General features: G+C 40.2%; 1 protein-coding gene across 4 annotated transcripts in view; it reads left to right on the top strand.

Annotated features, from left to right (window-relative positions):
• Positions 1-19430, top strand: part of dis3l (DIS3 like exosome 3'-5' exoribonuclease) — a 56796-nt gene that overhangs the window by 8867 nt on the left and 28499 nt on the right. For all 4 annotated transcript variants that reach the window (XR_011955958.1, XM_072565389.1, XM_072565390.1 and 1 more), the window contains exons 3-7: positions 6122-6250; positions 8845-8980; positions 17170-17346; positions 18883-18961; positions 19044-19223. Coding sequence is in view for 3 of the 4 variants with exons in the window: in XM_072565389.1 (XP_072421490.1) it covers positions 6122-6250; positions 8845-8980; positions 17170-17346; positions 18883-18961; positions 19044-19223 (701 nt within the window). In the remaining variant the exon portion in view is untranslated. The remainder of the gene's footprint in view (positions 1-6121; positions 6251-8844; positions 8981-17169; positions 17347-18882; positions 18962-19043; positions 19224-19430) is intronic.

Raw genomic sequence — 19430 nt, 5'->3', positions numbered from 1 at the left:
GACTTGCTTGTAACCTATAAGATCTGAAGGGTCTTTACAGTGTAGATGTTTCCTCCTGTGGGTGAATCTAGAACTAGGAATTAGTTCTCGAACTCAGTTCTGAAAAAGAGTCATACCAGACTCGAAACGTTAATTCTGTTTCTCTCTCCAGGGATGCTGCCTGATCTACTGAGTTCCTCTCTAATTCTTGGTTTATTTCAGATTTTCATTACCTGCAGTATTTTGCTTTTATTTAAGTTAACCATGATCCTAGTTGAGGATCTATTTCACTATAATCTTTGTGTTGTGTAGACCCAAGATTTGTCTTGTTTAAATCAACCATTAAAATTATCCAAATGTAACTATGTCCTGTTTAATGCTTCACCTGCCAGTAGCTCCTGGCTAAAAAAAAAATTGTGAGTTAAACTTCTGTTGAATTTCTAAATTTAACACTTTGTCCAGGTCTTGATGCCATCTGTGAACAGGGGAATCAAGGTCACGTCTTTCACAACAAATTGGCAGAGAGAGAAGTTTTGCCAGCTGCACAATGCATTACATTCCCTAATATACTGTGCAAACATGTTCCATCTTTCCTTGTAAAACCCGCAGTTTCTATATTTCATTCTTCAAAATTCAGTTTCAAAACAATGTAGTTCTGTGTTTTTACTGCTCTGTCCTAACATGGCTAACTTCACATTCTGTTTCACTCACTACTGTTCATAGAGTCATAACATTGTATAGTATGGAAACAGACCTTTCAGTCCGATTCATCTGTGCCAACCAGATATTCTAAATTAGTCTATTCCCATTTGCCAGAATTTGGCTATATCCCTCTAAATGCTTTCTATTTATATAACTATATAGATGCTTTTTAAATATTGTAATTGTACCCACTTCTACCATCTCCTCTGGCAGCTCATTCCATACATGCCATCATCTCTGTGTGAAAAAATTACCCCTCTGATCCCTTTTTTGTCTTTCCCTCATGATTTTATAAACCTCTATAAAGTCATTCCTCAGCTTCCTGCACTCTAGGGGGAAAAAAGCCCCAGCCTTTTCAGCCTCTTCTTATACCTGAACCTTCCAATCCCACATGGAACCATTCTTGTAAATCACTTCTGCGCTCTCTCTCCAAAGTATTTGCATCTTTCCTGCAATGTGGTATCCACAATGATAGACAGTACTCCAGCTGAGGTTTAGCAAGGGTCCTTTACAAGTGTACCTGTAGAAATTTGCTGATTTACTTGTACACAGCATTAGAAATTTTTTTACAGCACAGAGACTATTTCATGTTTATGACCGCAACCACAAGTGGAAATATCTTCTCTCTGTCTAATTTATCAATCTCTGACAAAATCTTGACAAGCTCTCTCAGGACTCCTTCAGTTAGCTCCTTTCTAGAAAATACAGCCATGGTATGTTCTATGTTTCTTATGATAGATTCACAGAATAGTTACAAAACGGAATGAGGCCATTTGGCCTTTCATGGGGCGGCACGGTGGCTCAGTGGTTAGCACCACTGCCTTACAGCGCGAGGGACCTGGGTTCAATTCCTGCCTCGGGCGACTGTCTGTGTGGAGTTTGCACATTCTCCCCGTGTCTGCGTGGGTTTCCTCCGGGTGCTCAGGTTCCCTCCCACAATCCAAAGATGTGCAGGTCAGGTGAATTGGCCATGCTAAATTGCCCATAGTGTTAGGCGCATTAGTCAGGGGTAAATGTGGGGTGGGGTAGTGGGTCTGGGTGGGTTTTTCTTCGGACGGTCTGTGTGGACTTGCTGGGCCGAAGGGCCTGTTTCCATACTGTAGGGAATTTAATCTAATCTAATGTCAGTGCTGCTCCACTCAAGAGCAAGACCACAAGACATAGAAGCAGGATTAGGCTCTTTGTCCCAATGGGTGTGCTGCACAATCCGATCAGGGCTGGTATGCCCCCCACCCCATTCTCCTTCATTCTCCCATAATCTTTGATTCCCTTACCAATCCAGATCTATAAAGTACTCTTTAAGCTTTTAATTTTTAATTTTACATGTGTTTTATAAAAAAACAAATTGTTGCTTAAATAGACAATATTCAATAAGCCTGTTTGTATCTAAACAGTTTTAAGTGGTCACTAAATTGGCCTTTGATGCTTTAAAAGTTACACTGTCCTATTTGTTGCGTGAGAAATTATACTTAACTCCATTAGATTTGGAAATAAAAGATTGAGAAAATATAACCAATATTGAGAAAATATAATATAACCAATGTTCATAAACTATTTTGGAAAATCAATATCGTCAAACAAAATGTCTTGATTTTGAACATTTTTTTCAAATAACTCAAAGCATCTGGTTATACCTTTAATTTTCAAGAAGGAATATTGTGTACTCAAGTCATCAAATGGTTAAATTTGCAGTAAATAAAATCAACTGCCCGCTAACATTTTGAAAAATTTCCCTTGAGGATTGGGTGTCTGTTAAAAGCCTTGGGCTATTTTAATCAAAGACCATCAACTTAACAGATTGTTGTTAATTTTGTCCCTGTTGTTCATTTAATTCCCTCTGTGTGCAGTATGGATTTCTGTGCCTGCTGCCACCAGTTACCTTCTGTGGTATTTTCATGAAAGCCTTTAACAACTTTAAAGGTCTTAACTTTTCCCAATTTGTTTAATTTATAGCATAGAAACTTAAATCTTTTCAAATAGTTTGTGTCTTTAGTGAATCGGAACTTCCAAACTTATTTGAAAATAACAGTTGGAAAACTTTTCATTGATATCTGATCTTGGACTGGTTATAAACAGCTCTGTAACAACAGGGGAGTCTTTTCTACCAAATTGGCAAATATTTTTAGATGTGAAACAGGAATATTCTTTGCAAGTATTTTATCTGTTCCAGGAATTGAATGTCAAATCCATTTCCCTTTTGATGGAAATCAGTTGATGTAACGAGTTTCTAGCTACTAATTTGAGTAAGATTAACTTTTGGCAAGCTGGATTTTTTTTTTCATTTGTCATTCGATGCTTTCATTCTGTTCAAAATCAATTAGATTCTTGAAATGTTAAGTATTAATAATTTTCTTGGAATTATAGATGCAGTATCCCTTTCTTATATGGTTAAAACATTGTACTTACAACCAGGCATGATGGTTGGAAGTGTAATGCATTACAGGTCAGAGCTCAGTATTTGTGTTCACCATCTCCCTAAATTTAGTTAGTCATACACTTGGCAAATTTCTCTATCAAAATGTTGACGACATAGCAAGCTGCCTGGGAATGATCATGTCTTGTTCATGTATTAAGGTTTACACCTTTAGTCTGCAGAGTAATGCGTCTTTTCATTGTACTTTTGTTGATTCCCAAAGTATTTATTGGAAAATCTCTTTTCCCAGTCGCTGACCCTCAACGTTCATCATTGTACCAAATGTTGAAATACCATTCTGTACATGGAGAATCTAGTTGTAATCCTGCTACATTAATTTCTTCAGTTAATTAATTTTCTTATTAATTAGTTCCATCGTCTTCAGCCCCATAAAACTCCAAATATCTAATCTTCTTCCAAGCCTACCCTCATGCGCCCCTCATATCTTCAGCTAAGGCCCTTAATTGTGCTGCTTACTTACTCCTTTATGATGCTGCTTGAAACCTATATCCTTGACAAGATTTTGGCCTTTATCCTTAAAAGTTTGCCATTTTTGATTCCACCTTAAATTTTGCTTCATAAAGGTCCCTGTGAAGTATTTGCTACATTGTAATGCCATCAGAGCACTGTGTACATACAAGTTGTTGCTGCTTTACTTTTGAACCAACAAGATTAGTACAATTTATTTATTTTGTTAAAGATTCTCATTACATATTTCCATATCACCAAGTGAAACTAACCAGAAGTCTGTCTTTGATCCTGTGCCATTCGTCATTTGTTCTGTTACCCTGTGTATTCTTCTGCAACATTCTAACAAATTCAGAGGATGAAAAGACATGTGATGAGTTATGAATGTCCTGAATTTACTGATTAATTTATGCCACTTTGCTGTTTGCCTTTACAAACTGCATTTGACCCTTAGCCTTTTCATTATTTTTAAGAACTTGCTGGGTTTGTACATTAATTGGTTATATACACAGAAAATTAACAGTCCTTTCATTCTGGCAAGCTCACAAAACTTAGGAATTGTAATTTCACAACCAATTATCAAAAGCTAATTTTTTTTACATATGAAGACAAAACAATCATATAACTTTAGAACACCTGGAGTAGAATTACACACAAATATGCACTTCTTCCTTTTGAGTGTTTGTAAAGAAAAAAGGAAAATCAGCAGTCAATAATACTAAACCTATCACAAGAATTCTGACTCTGATAAATGTAGATATTTATTTGTGATTAAATGTAAACCTGCAAAGCTCTGTTTTCTTGAACATATTGGGGGCAATATGTATTGTACAGCTGAGCACAAATACCCATTGATAGCTGGTTTAAGATGGACCAAAACTCATTTCACATTGTACAATATTATGCATGCTGAAATTACGGAATAAAAGCAGAAAATACAAATATTGGTGCTCAATTGGTAGTACTTTTGTCTTTGAATCAGAGTTATGGGTTTGAGATCTGTTATGGAGCCTCAGTATACAATCTAGAATTTATAGTATTACGGGTTGAATATAGTATTATGGGTGTGCTGCATTGTCAGAAATGTGCTTCTTTTAGCAATGTCTACTAGTTTTAATGAAAATAAATCATTGATGTATTAGACGGGAGGTGGAAGACCTGGAGAAATGGTGCACTTAGAACAACCTAGCTCTCTCTGCCAGCAAAACCAAGGAACTCATTATTGACTTTCGGCGGGATGTTACTCATGCCCCCCCTATACAACAGAGGTGGAATGAGTGGAGAGTGTCTAGCTCCTGGGAATGGTCATTCACAACAAGCTTTCTTGGACTTTTCATGTGAACGCACTAGTTACAAAGGCCCAACAACGTCTCTTCTTCCTCAGGCAGCTGAGGAAATTTGGTATGATGGCGAATACCCTTGCCAACTTTTGTAGGTGTGCCATCGAGAGCATTCTGATTGGATGTATCAATACCTGGTATGGCAACTGTACCATTCAGGTTCGGAAACGGTTACAGAGAGTGGTGAACTCAGCCCGGACAATCACAAAGGCCAACCTCCCATTGATAGAATCAGGCTCACTGTCAAGGAAAGGCCGTCAGCGTTCTCAAAGATCCATCCCACCCTGGCAATGTTTTTCTACAACCTCTACCATCGGGGAGAAAGTGCAGAAGCCTGAACATATGCACCAGCCGGTTTCAAAGCAGTTTCTACACTACTGAATGGACTCTCAAACTCTTAGCATTCGCCTGTACCTGTGTTTTTGTTTTTGCTGCTGTTTACCTATTATTTACTTACCTGTGCTACTTAACTGTGTGATCTGCCTGTATTGCTCGCAAAACAAAGCTTTTCACTGTGCCTCGGTACACGTGACAATAAATTCAATTCAAATTATTCAATTCTATTTTGGAACAGTGTGTTCAATTCTGGTCTCCCTGCTATAGGAAAGATGTTGTTAAACTTGAAAGGGTTTAGAAAAGATTTACAAGGATGTTGCCAGGAATGGGGGGTTTGAGCTATAAAGTGAGACAGAGTAGGCTGGGGTATTTTCCCCCAAACTGTCAGAGACTGAGGGGTGACGTTATAGAGGTTTATAAAATCTTGAGAGGAATGGATAGGGTGAATAGCCGAGGTATTTTTCCCAGTGTAGGGAAGTTCAAAACTAGAGGGCAACGGTTTAAGGTGGGAGGGGAAAGATAGAAAAGGGACATGAGGGGCAGTGTTTTCATGCAGAGGATGGTGTGTGTTTAGAATGAACTGCCTGAGGAAGTGGTAGAGGCAGGTACAATTACAAGATTTAAAAGGTATCTGGATGGGTAAATGAATAGGAAGAGTTTAGAGAGATATGGGCCAAATGCTAGCAAATGGGACTAGATTAATTTGCTGGTAGGCATGGACAAGTTGGACCAAAGGGTCTCTTTCACCTCTATCACTATGATAAAGGTGATAGAATAAACGTGTGAGGGAGGGAGAAGGTAAACAAATAATACAATTTTGAAGATGTAAAATGGAAAAATATTGGAGCCAATCTGATCGTACTCATTGGTTGTTTCATTACAGACATTACAACAAATTGCGGAACCTGCTGAAGGACGCTCGTCATGAATGTGTGTTGTTCTTCAATGAATTCCAGCTGTACTCATATGTACCGAGAGAGCATGGAGAATCTCTAGAAAAATGGCAGACCAGGTCTGTTGTTGAAATCCAACCTGAGATGTTTGGAGCTTTTTAAAAATCTTGAATGCTTACTGTAAATCTTGTGTTTTAGTCTTTAATTCACACTCTATATTATACATGTTTGGAAGGTGCCCAGAATATTATCTTTACTTAAATGTAGAAATTGGATAACATTCGCATTTCAGAATTATAAGAAGTAATTTGTAATGGTCAGCCAGTGCGCTTTGGCTGTCATAAGTATATCTTGCTATAATTGTAATTAAAGAATTAAAATAGTACTGCCTAAGCCATTTATGAACAAGAATAAAGCAGGGTAGAAAGAATCTTGTTTCCAGTGGTTGAGGAGACTAAGAATGAGGCGCCATAATTACAAGATTAGAGTGATGCTGAAAAAGCACAACAGGTCAGGCAACATCCAAGGAGCAGGAAAATTGATGTTGCGGGCAGAGGCCCTTCATCAGGAATGAGGCAGAGAGCCTTAGGGGTGGAGAGATAAATGGGAGGGGTGAGGCTGGGGAGAAGGTAGCTGAGAGTGCAGTGGGTGGATGGACGTGGAGGTAAAGGTGATAGATCAGAGAGGTGGGTGGAGCAGATAGATGGAAAGGAAGATTGATAGATGGGACAGGTCATGAGGACTGAGTTGGAAGGTTGGAGCTGGGGTAAGGTGGGGGAGGGGAAATGAGGAAACTGGTGAAATCCACATTGATGCTATGGGGTTGAAGGCTTCCAAGGCAAAAAATGAGGCATTCTTCCTCCAGGCGTTCAGTGGTAAGGGAGTGGCGATGGAGGAGGCCCAGGTCCTACATGTTCTTGGCAGAGTGGGATGGGGAGTTGAAATGTTCAGCCACAGGGCAGTGGGATTGATTGGTACGGGTGTCTTGGAGATGTCCTCTGAAGCACGCTGCAAGTAAGCAGCCATCTCCCCAATATAAATGAGACCACTTTGAGAGCAACAGATGTAAATGACATGTGTGGAAGTGCAGGTGAAACTTTGATGGATGTGTAAGGCTCGTTTGGGGTCTTGGATGGAGGTGAGGCGGGAGATGTGGGCACAGGTTTTGCAATGCCTGCAGTGGCAGGAGGGGAGGGTGGGCTGTTAGGGGGCATGGGCCTAACCAGGTAGTTGCGGAGGGAACGGTCTTTATGGAAAGCGCATAGGAGTGAGGAGGGAAATATGTGCAGGTCAGGTGAATTGGCCATGCTAATATTGCCCATAGTGTTAGGTGCATTAGAAAGGCGTAAATATAGCATAAGGGAATGGTTCTGGATAGGTTACTCTTTGGAGGGTCGGTGTGGACTTGTTGGGCCGAAGGGCCTGTTTCCATACTGTAGGGAATCCAATCTAATATCTCTGGTGGTGGGGTTCACCAGCTTCCTCATTTCTCCTCCACCGACCTTACCCCAGTTCCAATCTTCCAGCTCATCACCGTCCTCATGACCTCTCCCATCTGTCAATCTTCCTTCCCACCGATCTGCTCCACCCTCCTCTCTGACCTATCACCTTCACCCCCACCTCCATCCACCTATTGCACTCTCAGCTACCTTGCCACAGCCCCACCCTCCCCCTCCCATTTATCTCTTCACCCCCGAGGCTCCCAGCTTCATTTCTGAGGAAGGGTTTTTTTGCCCAAAACATTGATTTTCCTGCTCCTTGGATGCTGCCTGACCTGCTGTGCTTTTCCAGCACCACTCTAATCTCCAGCATCTGCAGTCCCCACTTTTGCAATAATTACAAGATTAAGCACAGGAGATTTAGAATAGGGAAAAGGAAAATTAATTTGTACAGTTCTGAGAAAAACTTCATTTTTTCAACAGGCCATTTGGCCCAACAGCTCCACACCTCCAAGAGTAACCCACTCAGACCCATTCCCCTACCTTATTGCTCTGCGTTTACCATGACTCATGCACCTAAGCTACACATCCCTGAACATTATGGGCAATTTAGCATGGCCAATTCACCTAACCTTTGGATTGGGAGGAAACCAGAGCACCCAGAGGAAACCGATGCAGACACTGGGAGAATGTGCAAACTCCACACAGTCGGCTGGCAATATCATTGGAAAATATGTAATTCTCTTTAAGCGGCAATTGGATAGGTACATGGATAGGTGCTTAAGCTAGGGCAAATGTTCGGCACAACATCGTGGGCCGAAGGGCCTGTTCTGTGTTGTATTGTTCTATGTTCTAGTCTTTTTATAATGGAAAATGTTGAGAGTTTGATTTGAGTATAACAATATAATGCTTTTGAATGGATTCTTGACTTGGCGGGAATTGTGTGTGAGAGGATGTATACCCGATCTCTACATTGTTGAGAGGTCTAGTATGGGGCATATATGTTGTAGGAGGGCAGAAGTTATTGATAAATGTGGTTTTTTTGTGTTGAGTGAAATATTTTATTCTGTGGTTATCTGGTACTATCATTTGATCATTGCTGTCTGTATTTTGATTTGGAGAAAATTTGAACTTAGGGAAGAAAGCATTCTGAGCTCAGTTGGAAGTTGATAAGTATTGAAAGCCCTGTATGTTCTTCATCCCACCGTTAAACAAAACATTAGACATTTCAGTCAAACAAAGGAAATAATGAAAACACAAATTATTTATTCCAGGTGTATTTACTATGCCACAGTCTGGTATTATAATCATCTTGCAGAATTGATGCCAGTTGTTATGGTAACCGAGGATCCAGAAGCCATTCAAAAATATGGAAGTGAAACAGAAGGAGTATTTGTCATATCATTTAAGGTATAGCCCACTTTTGTGCTTCATCATTGATCTCATTGAGCTCCAGTGTTAGGGTAGAGTTGCATGAACAAGAACAAAGAAAAGTACAGCACAAGAACAGGCCCTTTGGCCCACCAAGACTGCACCAAAATACAATGTCTTTCTAAACTAAAAATCTTTTGTCTCTATGTGGTCCATATCCCTCGATTCCCTGCCTATTCATAAATTTGTCAAGATTCCTCTTAAATGTTGCTATTGTATACACCTCCACCACTTCCTTTGGTAGTGCATTCCAGGCACTTACCACCCTCTGTATCTCTCACATCATCTTTAAACTTACCCCCTTTTACCTTAAACCTATGTCCTATCTTGGGAACAAGATTCTGACTGTCCATTCTGTCCATACTGCTCATAATTTTGTAAGCTTCTATCAGATCTCCCTTCAAGGGAAATCAAGTCAAGCTTCTCCAATTTTGCTTCATTGCTAAAACATTGCAAATTAGACAACATCTGACTAAGCAATTTCTGTACCCTCTTCAAAGCTTCCATATCCTTCTAGCAGTGTGCTGACCAGAACTAAATACAGTAGTTAGACCACATTTAGAATATAGTTCTATACAACGGCAACATGACTTGCCGATTTTTATGCTCTATGTCCCAGTCGATGAAGGCAAGTATGCCTTCTTGACTACCTTATCACTTGTATTGCCTATGTCCCTCTGTATGTTGATGCTACTAAGGGTTCTATTATTTACTGTATACTTCCCTGGTGTATTAGATCTCCTAAAATGCATCACCTTGCATTTGTCCGAATTAGACTCCATCTGCTATTTCTCTGACCAAGTCTCTAGCCTATCTGCATCCTGCTGGTCTGGGATCTCTAAAAGCCCCAGATATGTATTAGTTCTGGTGGCAATTACATATTTGTTACAAAATAGCAGCCAACTCAGGGAAGGATGACGCTACCTGGAGGCTGGGAGGGTGACTATGGCCATCATCCTCAAAGTATTGGACTCCTTCCAGGATGAAGTAGGTGATATTTGCTCAATCTTTCAGTTGCATTGGGAGCTCTGTAAGGGCCTGTCTTCCAAGCGAGCTGAAAATGTTTCACTCCAGAGAGAAGTAGCTCCCAGAAGGAAAAATAATAGTAAAATTTGCAAAAGGTACATACTGTTTCTACCCAACTTGTATAACTCAAATGGAGGTCCAGTGTAACAAGGATATTCATTTCTAGGGATCTTTCCTTTTTACTGGATATTCCTCTAGAATCTGAAGCAGGCATGTAGCTTTGTGACAGGCTTCCTCACGGAGACAGGTACCATTGACTGTATGCATCACTTTAGAGATACCACGTATCAATTCTTCCCCTGACGAAGGAACCGCGCTCTGCAAGCTTATGATTGCAAGTAAACCTGTTGGACTATAACCTGGTGTCGTGTGACTTCTGACTTTGTCCACCCCAGTGTAACACTGGCATCTTCACACCATTTATCTTGGTTCTGTTTGTGAAGACCTATCCATCTCAGTCTTGAAAACTGAGCCCTAACATTTAATCTTTTCATTTCATGAAAGGAGTCTATTCCATTCTCCAGTTATTTCTCTCTCCATTACATTGGCAATGGCTTTTCATCTGCTCTCATATTGTAACCTGAAGGCTCAGAACTTGACAATCTCCTATTGATTGTCAACGTGCTGCTGCTTAAGAATATCATCCTGGCATGAAGTATCAGATTTCACATTTATACTGACCACCGTCTTCTTTTTGGATCACCTCCACGGTTTCAAAAATGTTGATTTACTTATCAGCCATCTCCAAAAATTATAATATCAGTAATCTCTGAAGCTATGACAAATTCCATTCCCAAATTACTAACTCCTTCTCTCTCCTTGGTAATTCTCTGTAGCCTGAACTAGATAGTTTGCAATCTTGCAGTTACATTCAATTCCAATTACATAGCCATACAGTCACTAAGACTGTCTGTGTCCATCTTTGTAACATTACTTGACTCTAACCCTGTCTCAGGGTAAAGGTGAAGACTGCAGATGCTGGAGATCAGAGTCAAAAAGTCTACCACTGGAAAAGCACTGCCAGTCAGACAGCATCTGAACAGCAGGAGAGTCGATGTTTTGAGCATAAGCTCTTCAACAGGACTCATCATTCCTAAACATTGACTCTCCTGCTGCATGGATGCTGTCTGACCAGCTGTGCTTTTCCAGTGCCAGACGTTTTGACTCTAACCAGGTCTCAGCTTATCTACCACTTGAACCCTTGTACATGACTTTGTTAACTCACTGACTCTTCCAAAACACTCCTTGCTAACCACTTACATTCTACCTTCTGTAAACCTGAGGTGTAAATTGTGTTGCCTATGTCTTTAATCGCACCAAGTCCAACTCACCCATCCTCCCTGTACTCACTGACCCACACTGGCTCCTGGTTAAGCAATGCCTCAATTTGAAAATTCTGATCTTTGTATTCAAATCTTCCTTAGTCTGGCCTCTCCCTAATTCTAATCTCCTCCAACCCTGGAACCTGCATTCCTCTTGACAATGACCAATTTTAATTGAACCATCATCGAAAATACTATCCACTTCCTTGGCCCCAACTTGTGGAATTCATGACCGAAACTATACAATGAATAAAGGCTACAAGTAGCACTACCCATTTATAATATTGTGCATCATTATTTACACTGATGTTACAAAAAAGTCCCTCCAATCAATTAGCCATTTCACTATTGTTTTCAATAAAAGTTTATTTTTTTCAACTTTGCTCTTGAGATATTCTATGTCTCCTGAGCTGATGATTAAAGAGGAATAAAGAAGAGGTTGCATTTGTTGTTACGTTTGGATTAGGGGTAACATTAGGGCTGTACTTAGGGAGGATATTCCTGGGAATACGTCCAGAGAAGTTATTTGGGTGGAACTGAGAAATAAGAAGGGGATGATCACCTTATTAGAATTGTACTATAGACCCTCCCAAAAGTCAGTGGGAAATGGAGAAACAAATTTGTACGGATATCTCAGTTATCTGTAAGAGTAATAGGGTGGTTATGGTAGGGGATTTTAACATTCCAAACATAGACTGGGACTGCCATAGTGCTAAGGGCTTAGATGGAGAGGAATTTGTAAAGTGTGATCAGAATATTTTCTGATTCAATACAAGGTACAAAAGAAGGTGCAAAATGTGACCTAGGAGACAGTAAGGACTGCAGATGCTAGAAGTCAAAGTTGACAGGTGTGAAGCTGGAAGAGCACAGCAGGTCAGACAGCATCTGAGGAGCAGGAAAGTCAATGCTTCAGATGAAAACCCTCCATCAGGACTAGACTTACTTGACCTACACTTGGGAAATAAGGCAGGACAGGTGATTAAGGTGTCAGTTTGGGAGCACTTTGGGGCCAGTGATCATAATTCTATTAGTTTTAAAATAGTAATGGAGAAGAATAGACCAAATCTAAAAGGTAAAGTTCTAAACTGGAGGAAGGCCAATTTTGATGGTATTAGGCAAGAACTTTCAAAAGTTAATTGGAGGGTGGATGTTTGCAGGTAAAGGGACAACTGGAAAATGGGAAGCCTTCAAAAATGAGATGAGAGACCAGAGACAGTATGTTCCTCTTAGGCTGAAAGGTAAGGCTGGTAAGTGTAGGGAATGCTGAATGACTAAAGAACTTAAGATTTTGATCAAGAAACAGAAGGAAGCATATAGAGTCATAGAAATGTACAGCACGGAAATAGACCATTCAGTCTAACTCGTCCATGCTGACCAGATATCCCAACCTAATTTAGTCCCATTTGCCAGTACTTGGCCCATATTCCTCTAAACCCTTCCTATTCATATACCCATCCAGATGTCTTTTCAATGTTGCAATGTACCAGCCTCCACCACTTCCTCTGGCAGCTCATTCCATATGCGCACCAGCCTCTGTGTGAAACATTTGCCCCTTAGATCCTTTTTATATCTTTCCCCTCTCACTCTAAACCTATGCCCTCTAGTTCTAGACTCCCCCCACCCAGGGAAAAGACTTAGTCTGTTTTCCCTATCCATGCCCCTCATGGTCTTATAAACCGTTATAAGGTCACCCCTCAGCCTCTGATGCTTCAGGGAAAACAGCCCTAGCCTATGCAGCCTCTTCCTATAGCCCAAGTCATTCAAACCCTGGCAACATTCTTGTAAATCTGAACTGAACCCCTTCAAGTTTCACAACATCCTTCCGATAGGAAGGAGACCAGAATTACACGCAATATTCCAAGAGTGGCCCAACCAACGTCCTGTACAGCCGCAACATGACCTCCCAACTCCTATGCTCTGACCAATCAAGGAAAGCATACCAAATGCCGCCTTCACTATTCTATCTGTCAAGTATAGACAGCAGAGATCGAGTGAATCCCAAGAAAAGTATAAAAGCAGGAGGAGTGCACTTAAGAGGGAGATCAGGAGAGCAAAAATGGGACATGAGATAACTTTGGCAAATAGGGTTAAGGAGAATCCAAAGGAGAATCTACAAATACATTAAGGACAAAAGGGTAACTATGGAGAGAATAAGTCCCCTTAAAGATCAGCAAGGCCACCTATTTGGAACCGCAGTGGAAGGGGGGAGGTACTAAATGAGTATTTTACGTCAAGTGTTTACTGTGGAGAAGGATAAAGAAGTTATAGAATGTAGGTAAATAAATAGCGACATCTTGAAAAATGTCCATATTACAGGAGGAGGTGCTGGGCAGCTTAAAATGCATAAAGGTGAATAAATCCCTGGGACCTGATCACGTGTACCCTAGAACTCTGTGGGAAGCCAGGGAGGTGACTGCTGGACCCCTTGCTGAGATATTTGTATCATCAATAGCCACGAGTGAGATGCCAGAAGACTGGAGGTTGGCTAACGTGGTGCCACTATTTCAGAAAGGTAGGAAGGAAAAGTCAGGGAACTATAGACCAGTTAGCCTGACATTGGTGGTGAGCAAGTTGTTGGAGGGAATCCTGAGGGACAGGATTTACTTCTATTTGGAAAAGCAAAGACTGATTAAGAACAGTCAACATAGCTTTGTACATAAGAAATCTTGTCTACCTAACTTAATTGAGTATTTTGAAGAAATAACAAAGAGAATTGATGAGGTCAGAGAGGTGGATGTGATCTATACTGACTTCAGTAAGGCCTACAACAAGGATCCTCATGGTAGACTGTTTAACAAGGTTAGGTCACATGGAATACAGGGAGAACTAGCCACTTAGACACAGAACTGGCTTGAAGGTAGAAAACAGAGGGTGATGGTAGAGGGTTGGCTTTCAGATTGGAGGCTTGTGACCAGAGGTGTGCCACAAGGATTGCTGGCTCCATTGCTTTCCACCATTTATATAAATAATTTGGATGTGAACATAAGAGGTGGTTAGTAACGTTGCAGATGACACCAAAATTGGAGGTATAGTGGACAGTGAATAAGGTTACTTCAAAGTACAATGGGATCTTGATCAGATGGGCCAAGAAGTTGCAGATGGAGTTTAATTTAGATAAATGTGAGGTGCTGCATTTCAGACAGCAGATCAGGGCAGGACTTATACACTTAATGGTAAGGTCCTGGGGATTTTTGCCAAACATAAACCTTGGAGTGCAGGTTAATAGTTCCTTGAAAGTGGAGTCTAAGGTAGATAGGACAGTGAAGAAGACGTTTAGTATGTTTGCCTTTATTGGCTATTGGATTGAGTGTAGGAGTTGGGTGATCATGTTGAGGATGTACAGGACATTGGGTCAGCCACTTTTGGAATACTGCATGCAATTCTGGTCTCCCCGCTATAGGAAGGATGTTGTGAAATTTGAAAGGGTTCAAAAAAAATTTACAAGGTGTTGCCAGGTTTGGAGGGTTTGAATTATCGGGCAAGGCTGAATAGGCTGGGGCTGTTTTCCCTAGAGCTTTGGAGGCTGAGAGGTGACCTTATAAAGTTTTATAAAGTCATGAGGGGCATGGATAGGGCAAATAGTCAACACCTTTTCCCCAAGGTAGGAGAGTCCAAAGCTAAAGGGCTTGGGTTTATGTTGAGAGGGGAATGATGTAAAAAGGGTAGTGCATGTAGGGAATGAACTGCCAGAAGAAGTAGTGGAGGCTGATACAATTACAACACTTAAAAGGCATCTGGATGGGTATATAAATAGGAAGGGTTTAGAGGGATATGGGCCAAATGATAGCAACTGGGACTAGATTAATTGAGAATGTCTGGGCGGTGTGGATGAGTTAGACTGAAGGGTTTGTTTCAGTGCTGTACATCTTTTACTCTATAAGAGGCAAAGAATGGGAAGTTTTAAGTACAGTTGGGAACAGAATTAATGTTTCAGGTGACTACTTCAATGAGGTCCAAAGCTGGGAGTTGGGTAAATGCTAATAATATTATATTCATTGTACTTTCTGGAGGTGGTAAGTATGATTTCATTTGACATTTTGCAAAAACTTGCAGTTCTAGTGCAAAATTTTATATTCATTTAAACCTACCTTCCATCAAACAACTTATTAGTTCTCAATAACTAACATCAGAAACTATTCATTTCAGGAGTTGTCACTCAAAACACTTAACCTTGGGCTAGAAAACACTAGTGCTACTAAATCTGCAGAAAAAATAGTCTCTTTGACTTCAATTAACTTGCTTCTCTTTCTGCACTCATCCTTCATGCCCTCGACCATATCTGTTCATTTTGCCATTCATTTTTACATGTTTTCCAATTATTAATCAGTTGAATTAAGAATTGCTTTATACTTTGCAAAGAAATGTATCTGTTGATAGTAATTCTTTATTGTCACCCTAGGTGGCACTTGTGTTATTGAAAATATCTTAATTGGAAACAAGGAGGGATGCAGAATTTTGATTAACATTTTTCCTTCAATCAGTAGGTTCCAGAAGACTTGTAATGTCTGAAACCTTTTACACAACTTGGCCCAATTATACTTTCAGAATTGTGGAAACATACCTCAGATTGTAGATTGTCACATATTAAGAAACATGTTTTTAAGAGTCATTTGTAAAAGGTGTGTCACTACTGGGAATGGACAAGGTTTCGATTTTCTGCTGTAGCCAACAGGTCTTTAATTTCACTGGTGCTTGCTCTGTTGAGTTACAGAGTCTTTGTGATGAAAGGTATTTCCCACTTCTGTGCCAAATCATTGAGCAACAGCTATTTGGTTCATAGTGTGGAAGCAGGCCATTTAGCCCATTGACTCCACACCAACCTTCTGAAGAGCATCCGACCCAGATCCATCCCCCTAGCATATCCGCGTAACCCTGCATTTCCCACGGCTAATCCACCTAACCTACACATCTTGGTTCTTCAAGTCTATGTCTTCACAATCTAGTCAGACCCATTTTCCTGCTCTATCCTTCTAGCCCTGCAAATGGGAATAAGGTGTTCTTTTTCAGCTTGGTGGCCTGTGACCAGTGGAGTTTGACATGGATCAGTGCTGGGATCACAACTGTTTACAGTATAAATGACTTGGAGGAAGAAAATGAATGTATGATAGCCAAATTTGAAGATGACACTAAGAAAGATATTGATAGATTAAGTAAGCGAGCAAAAAGTTGGCAAATACAGTATAATGTAAGAAAGTGCAAAGTTGTTCATTTTGGAAGGGAGAACAAAAGAATAGAATACTATTTAAATGGAGCAAAATTGCAAAAAGCTACAACACAGGGATTTGGGAGTGACTTGTACACAAAACACAAAGCTTGCATTCATTTGCAGCAGGAAATCAGGAACATTAGTGGAATGTTGGCCTTTATTTCAAAGGGTTTGGAATATTAAGTGTAGGGAAGTCTTGTTGCAACTTTACAAGATGCTAGTGAGACCACATCTGGAGTACTGTGTTAAGTTTTGGTCCCTTATTTAAGAAAAGATGTAATTGCATTGGAGGCATTTCCGAGAAGGTTACGAGGATGATTCCTGGTGTGGAGCAAAGTCTAAACACACTTGTGATATGGCTTCTCATAAAGCCCAAAATTCCACTTACACCCTCAGTATTCAATGTCATTTTGTTGTGAATGCAATATATGTGCATTTTGGAAACTGCATTTTATAAGCACCTTAGCTTATGATTGGACTTGCCCATCTTGGAAGTGAATTCTTGTGCTATTCTGCGTTACCGGCATTAGTGCATTGACATACCTTTGAAGGAAATTCTGCAGTTTTGGGAAATGAACACGAGCCTGAGCTCTTATCACCATCATTCTTTTCAGAGTTATTTGGAGAATTTTTGGCCTGACTTGGAAGCCGTACATCAACTGTACGACTCTATTGTTCAGTCTCGGAAAGAAAGAGAAAGTGAAAATCAGGAAAAGAATAGAAAAGAATATTCAGAACATCTCCCTCTTGAAATACTGGAAGCTGGCATCAAATCCGGGAGATATGTGCAGGTAAGCTCACAGATAAAGTCTCTTAAACAACAATCGTGGGCACATGATAACAGAATGTTCCTTTTGAACTTCACAAAACATTGTGTCTTCATACCAAGATTCAGAATTATTTTGTTTTATTGGTTTATGGGATATTGGTGTCACTGGTTGGGCCAACATTTATTACCTATCCTTAGCTGCCTTTGAGCAGGTGGTAGTGACCTGCCTCTTAGATCACTGTAGTTCCTGGCTCTGTAGGACATCCACAGTTCTATTAGGAAGGGATGTCAAGGATTTTGATCCAGCAAAAATGAAGGAACAGTGATATAATTGCAGGCCAGAATGATGTGCAACTTAGGAAGGAACTTGCAGGTGGTGTTTCCATCTGTCTGGTGCTCTTGTCCTTCTAGTTGGTAGAGGTCACTGATTTCAAAGGTGCTGCTGAGGGAGTCTTGGCAGATCACTGCCGTGCATATTATAGATGGCTGCATGACAGCCACTGTGCTGCAGTGATGAAGCAAGCAAATACATGGTGTCAAAAAAGAGCAAGTTGCTTCGTCCTGAACCATGTTGAGCTTCTTGAATATTGTTGGTTCAGCACTCATCTAAGCAAGTGGAATGCCTTTCATCATATTCTCTACTTGTGCCTTGCAGATGGTAGGCAGGCATTATGAAGACAGGTGAGTTAATCACTGTAGAATTCTTAGTCTCTAACCTGCATTTGTAGCCATCATATTTATAGGGCTGATCCAGTTCAGTTTCTGGTCAGTGGTAACCCCAGTTTCTTGATAGTGGGGGATTTGGTGATGGTAGTGCCATTGAACATGAAGGACAAATAGTTAGATTCTCTTTTGTCAAAGATAGTCATTTTCTATGGCAAGAATGTTATCTGTCTCTTTTTCAGCCTAAGCCTGAATTCTGTGTTCTGCACTGCTCAAAACTTATACAAAGAAACTGATCACATTGAGCATGCTTAATACAAGGGAGCAAACTTTTTTTTTCTTGATTTTTTTTTTTCCCTGTACTAAATGAAGATTAAACTTAATGTATTGAATATTGATTTGTTCTTTTTGGAAGAATGTTTTAAAACAAATTTAATGTTTTTAAAAAATCATGTGCGTTGACGATATGTTCAGGAAAATCAGCTAAGTCCGCTCCATTTAGTAACTTAACATGGTGGAATCATTGAAACTCTTTCAGTCATTATTTATTTCTGCTCATAGCCAAGATTCCCCAATATTAGGAATCAGAAACTTTTTCCAACCTTTGTTTCCTCGTTTTTATCAGTCTGTAACAGCCAAACGTGCAGCAGATGTATGGAAAATCAGTGAAAATTATGCCAACTAGCATAACCCTACTCTTAAACAATTTCATAGTTGTAGAATCCCAATGGTGTGGAAACAGGCCATTCCACCCATCAAGTCCACACCAAACCTCTGAAGAGCATGCCACCTAGACCCACCCACTACTCTATCCCTGTAACCTTGCATTTCCCACGCTCAATCCACCGAACCTGCACATTTTTGGATTAATAGTGGATTTGTTTTATATTCTTAGGGTGTTATAAATGTCAACAAACACAGATCTCAGTTGGAAGCCTTTGTTCGTACTCAAGGATTCACTAACAAAAAATCAGGTAATTTTACTAGGCTTTTTCTAAAAATAAATTCTTGAAAAGGTGATTTGTTAGTACCAGTTTGTTTGCTGTTGTCTGCCAGAACTTGAAATGGACATCCTCATCTGTGGCACTAAGGCTCGAAACCGTGCCATTCAAGGTGATGTAGTAGCTGTCGAATTGCTGCCAAGAAATGAATGGAAGGGAAGAGTTTCTGTGTTATGTGAGAAGGAGTCTGAGGAGAAGACAGCTGAAGAAACTGAAAGTGAACCAATGGCTACAGGTAGGATACGATTGATCAATTAATTAATTCGCATTTAAGTGTAAACCAGTTTCCTTTTTGAACAATCTAAGTAAACAGTCCTTGAATGTTTCAAGGGAATGGCAATCAAGAAATGCTATGATTGCTTCTGCTTGGCAGTCATACTAATAGCCATACTTGCAAGGTTTTTAGAGCTTTGTGTTGTAGAGTCCTCTTTTCATCTTCAGT

Source organism: Chiloscyllium punctatum, chromosome 48 (genome assembly GCF_047496795.1).
Source record: "Chiloscyllium punctatum isolate Juve2018m chromosome 48, sChiPun1.3, whole genome shotgun sequence".
NCBI classification, from domain to species: Eukaryota; Metazoa; Chordata; class Chondrichthyes; order Orectolobiformes; family Hemiscylliidae; genus Chiloscyllium; species Chiloscyllium punctatum.
The sequence above is the reverse complement of the archived record's forward strand: the minus strand, read 5'-3'. Positions and strand labels throughout refer to the sequence as shown.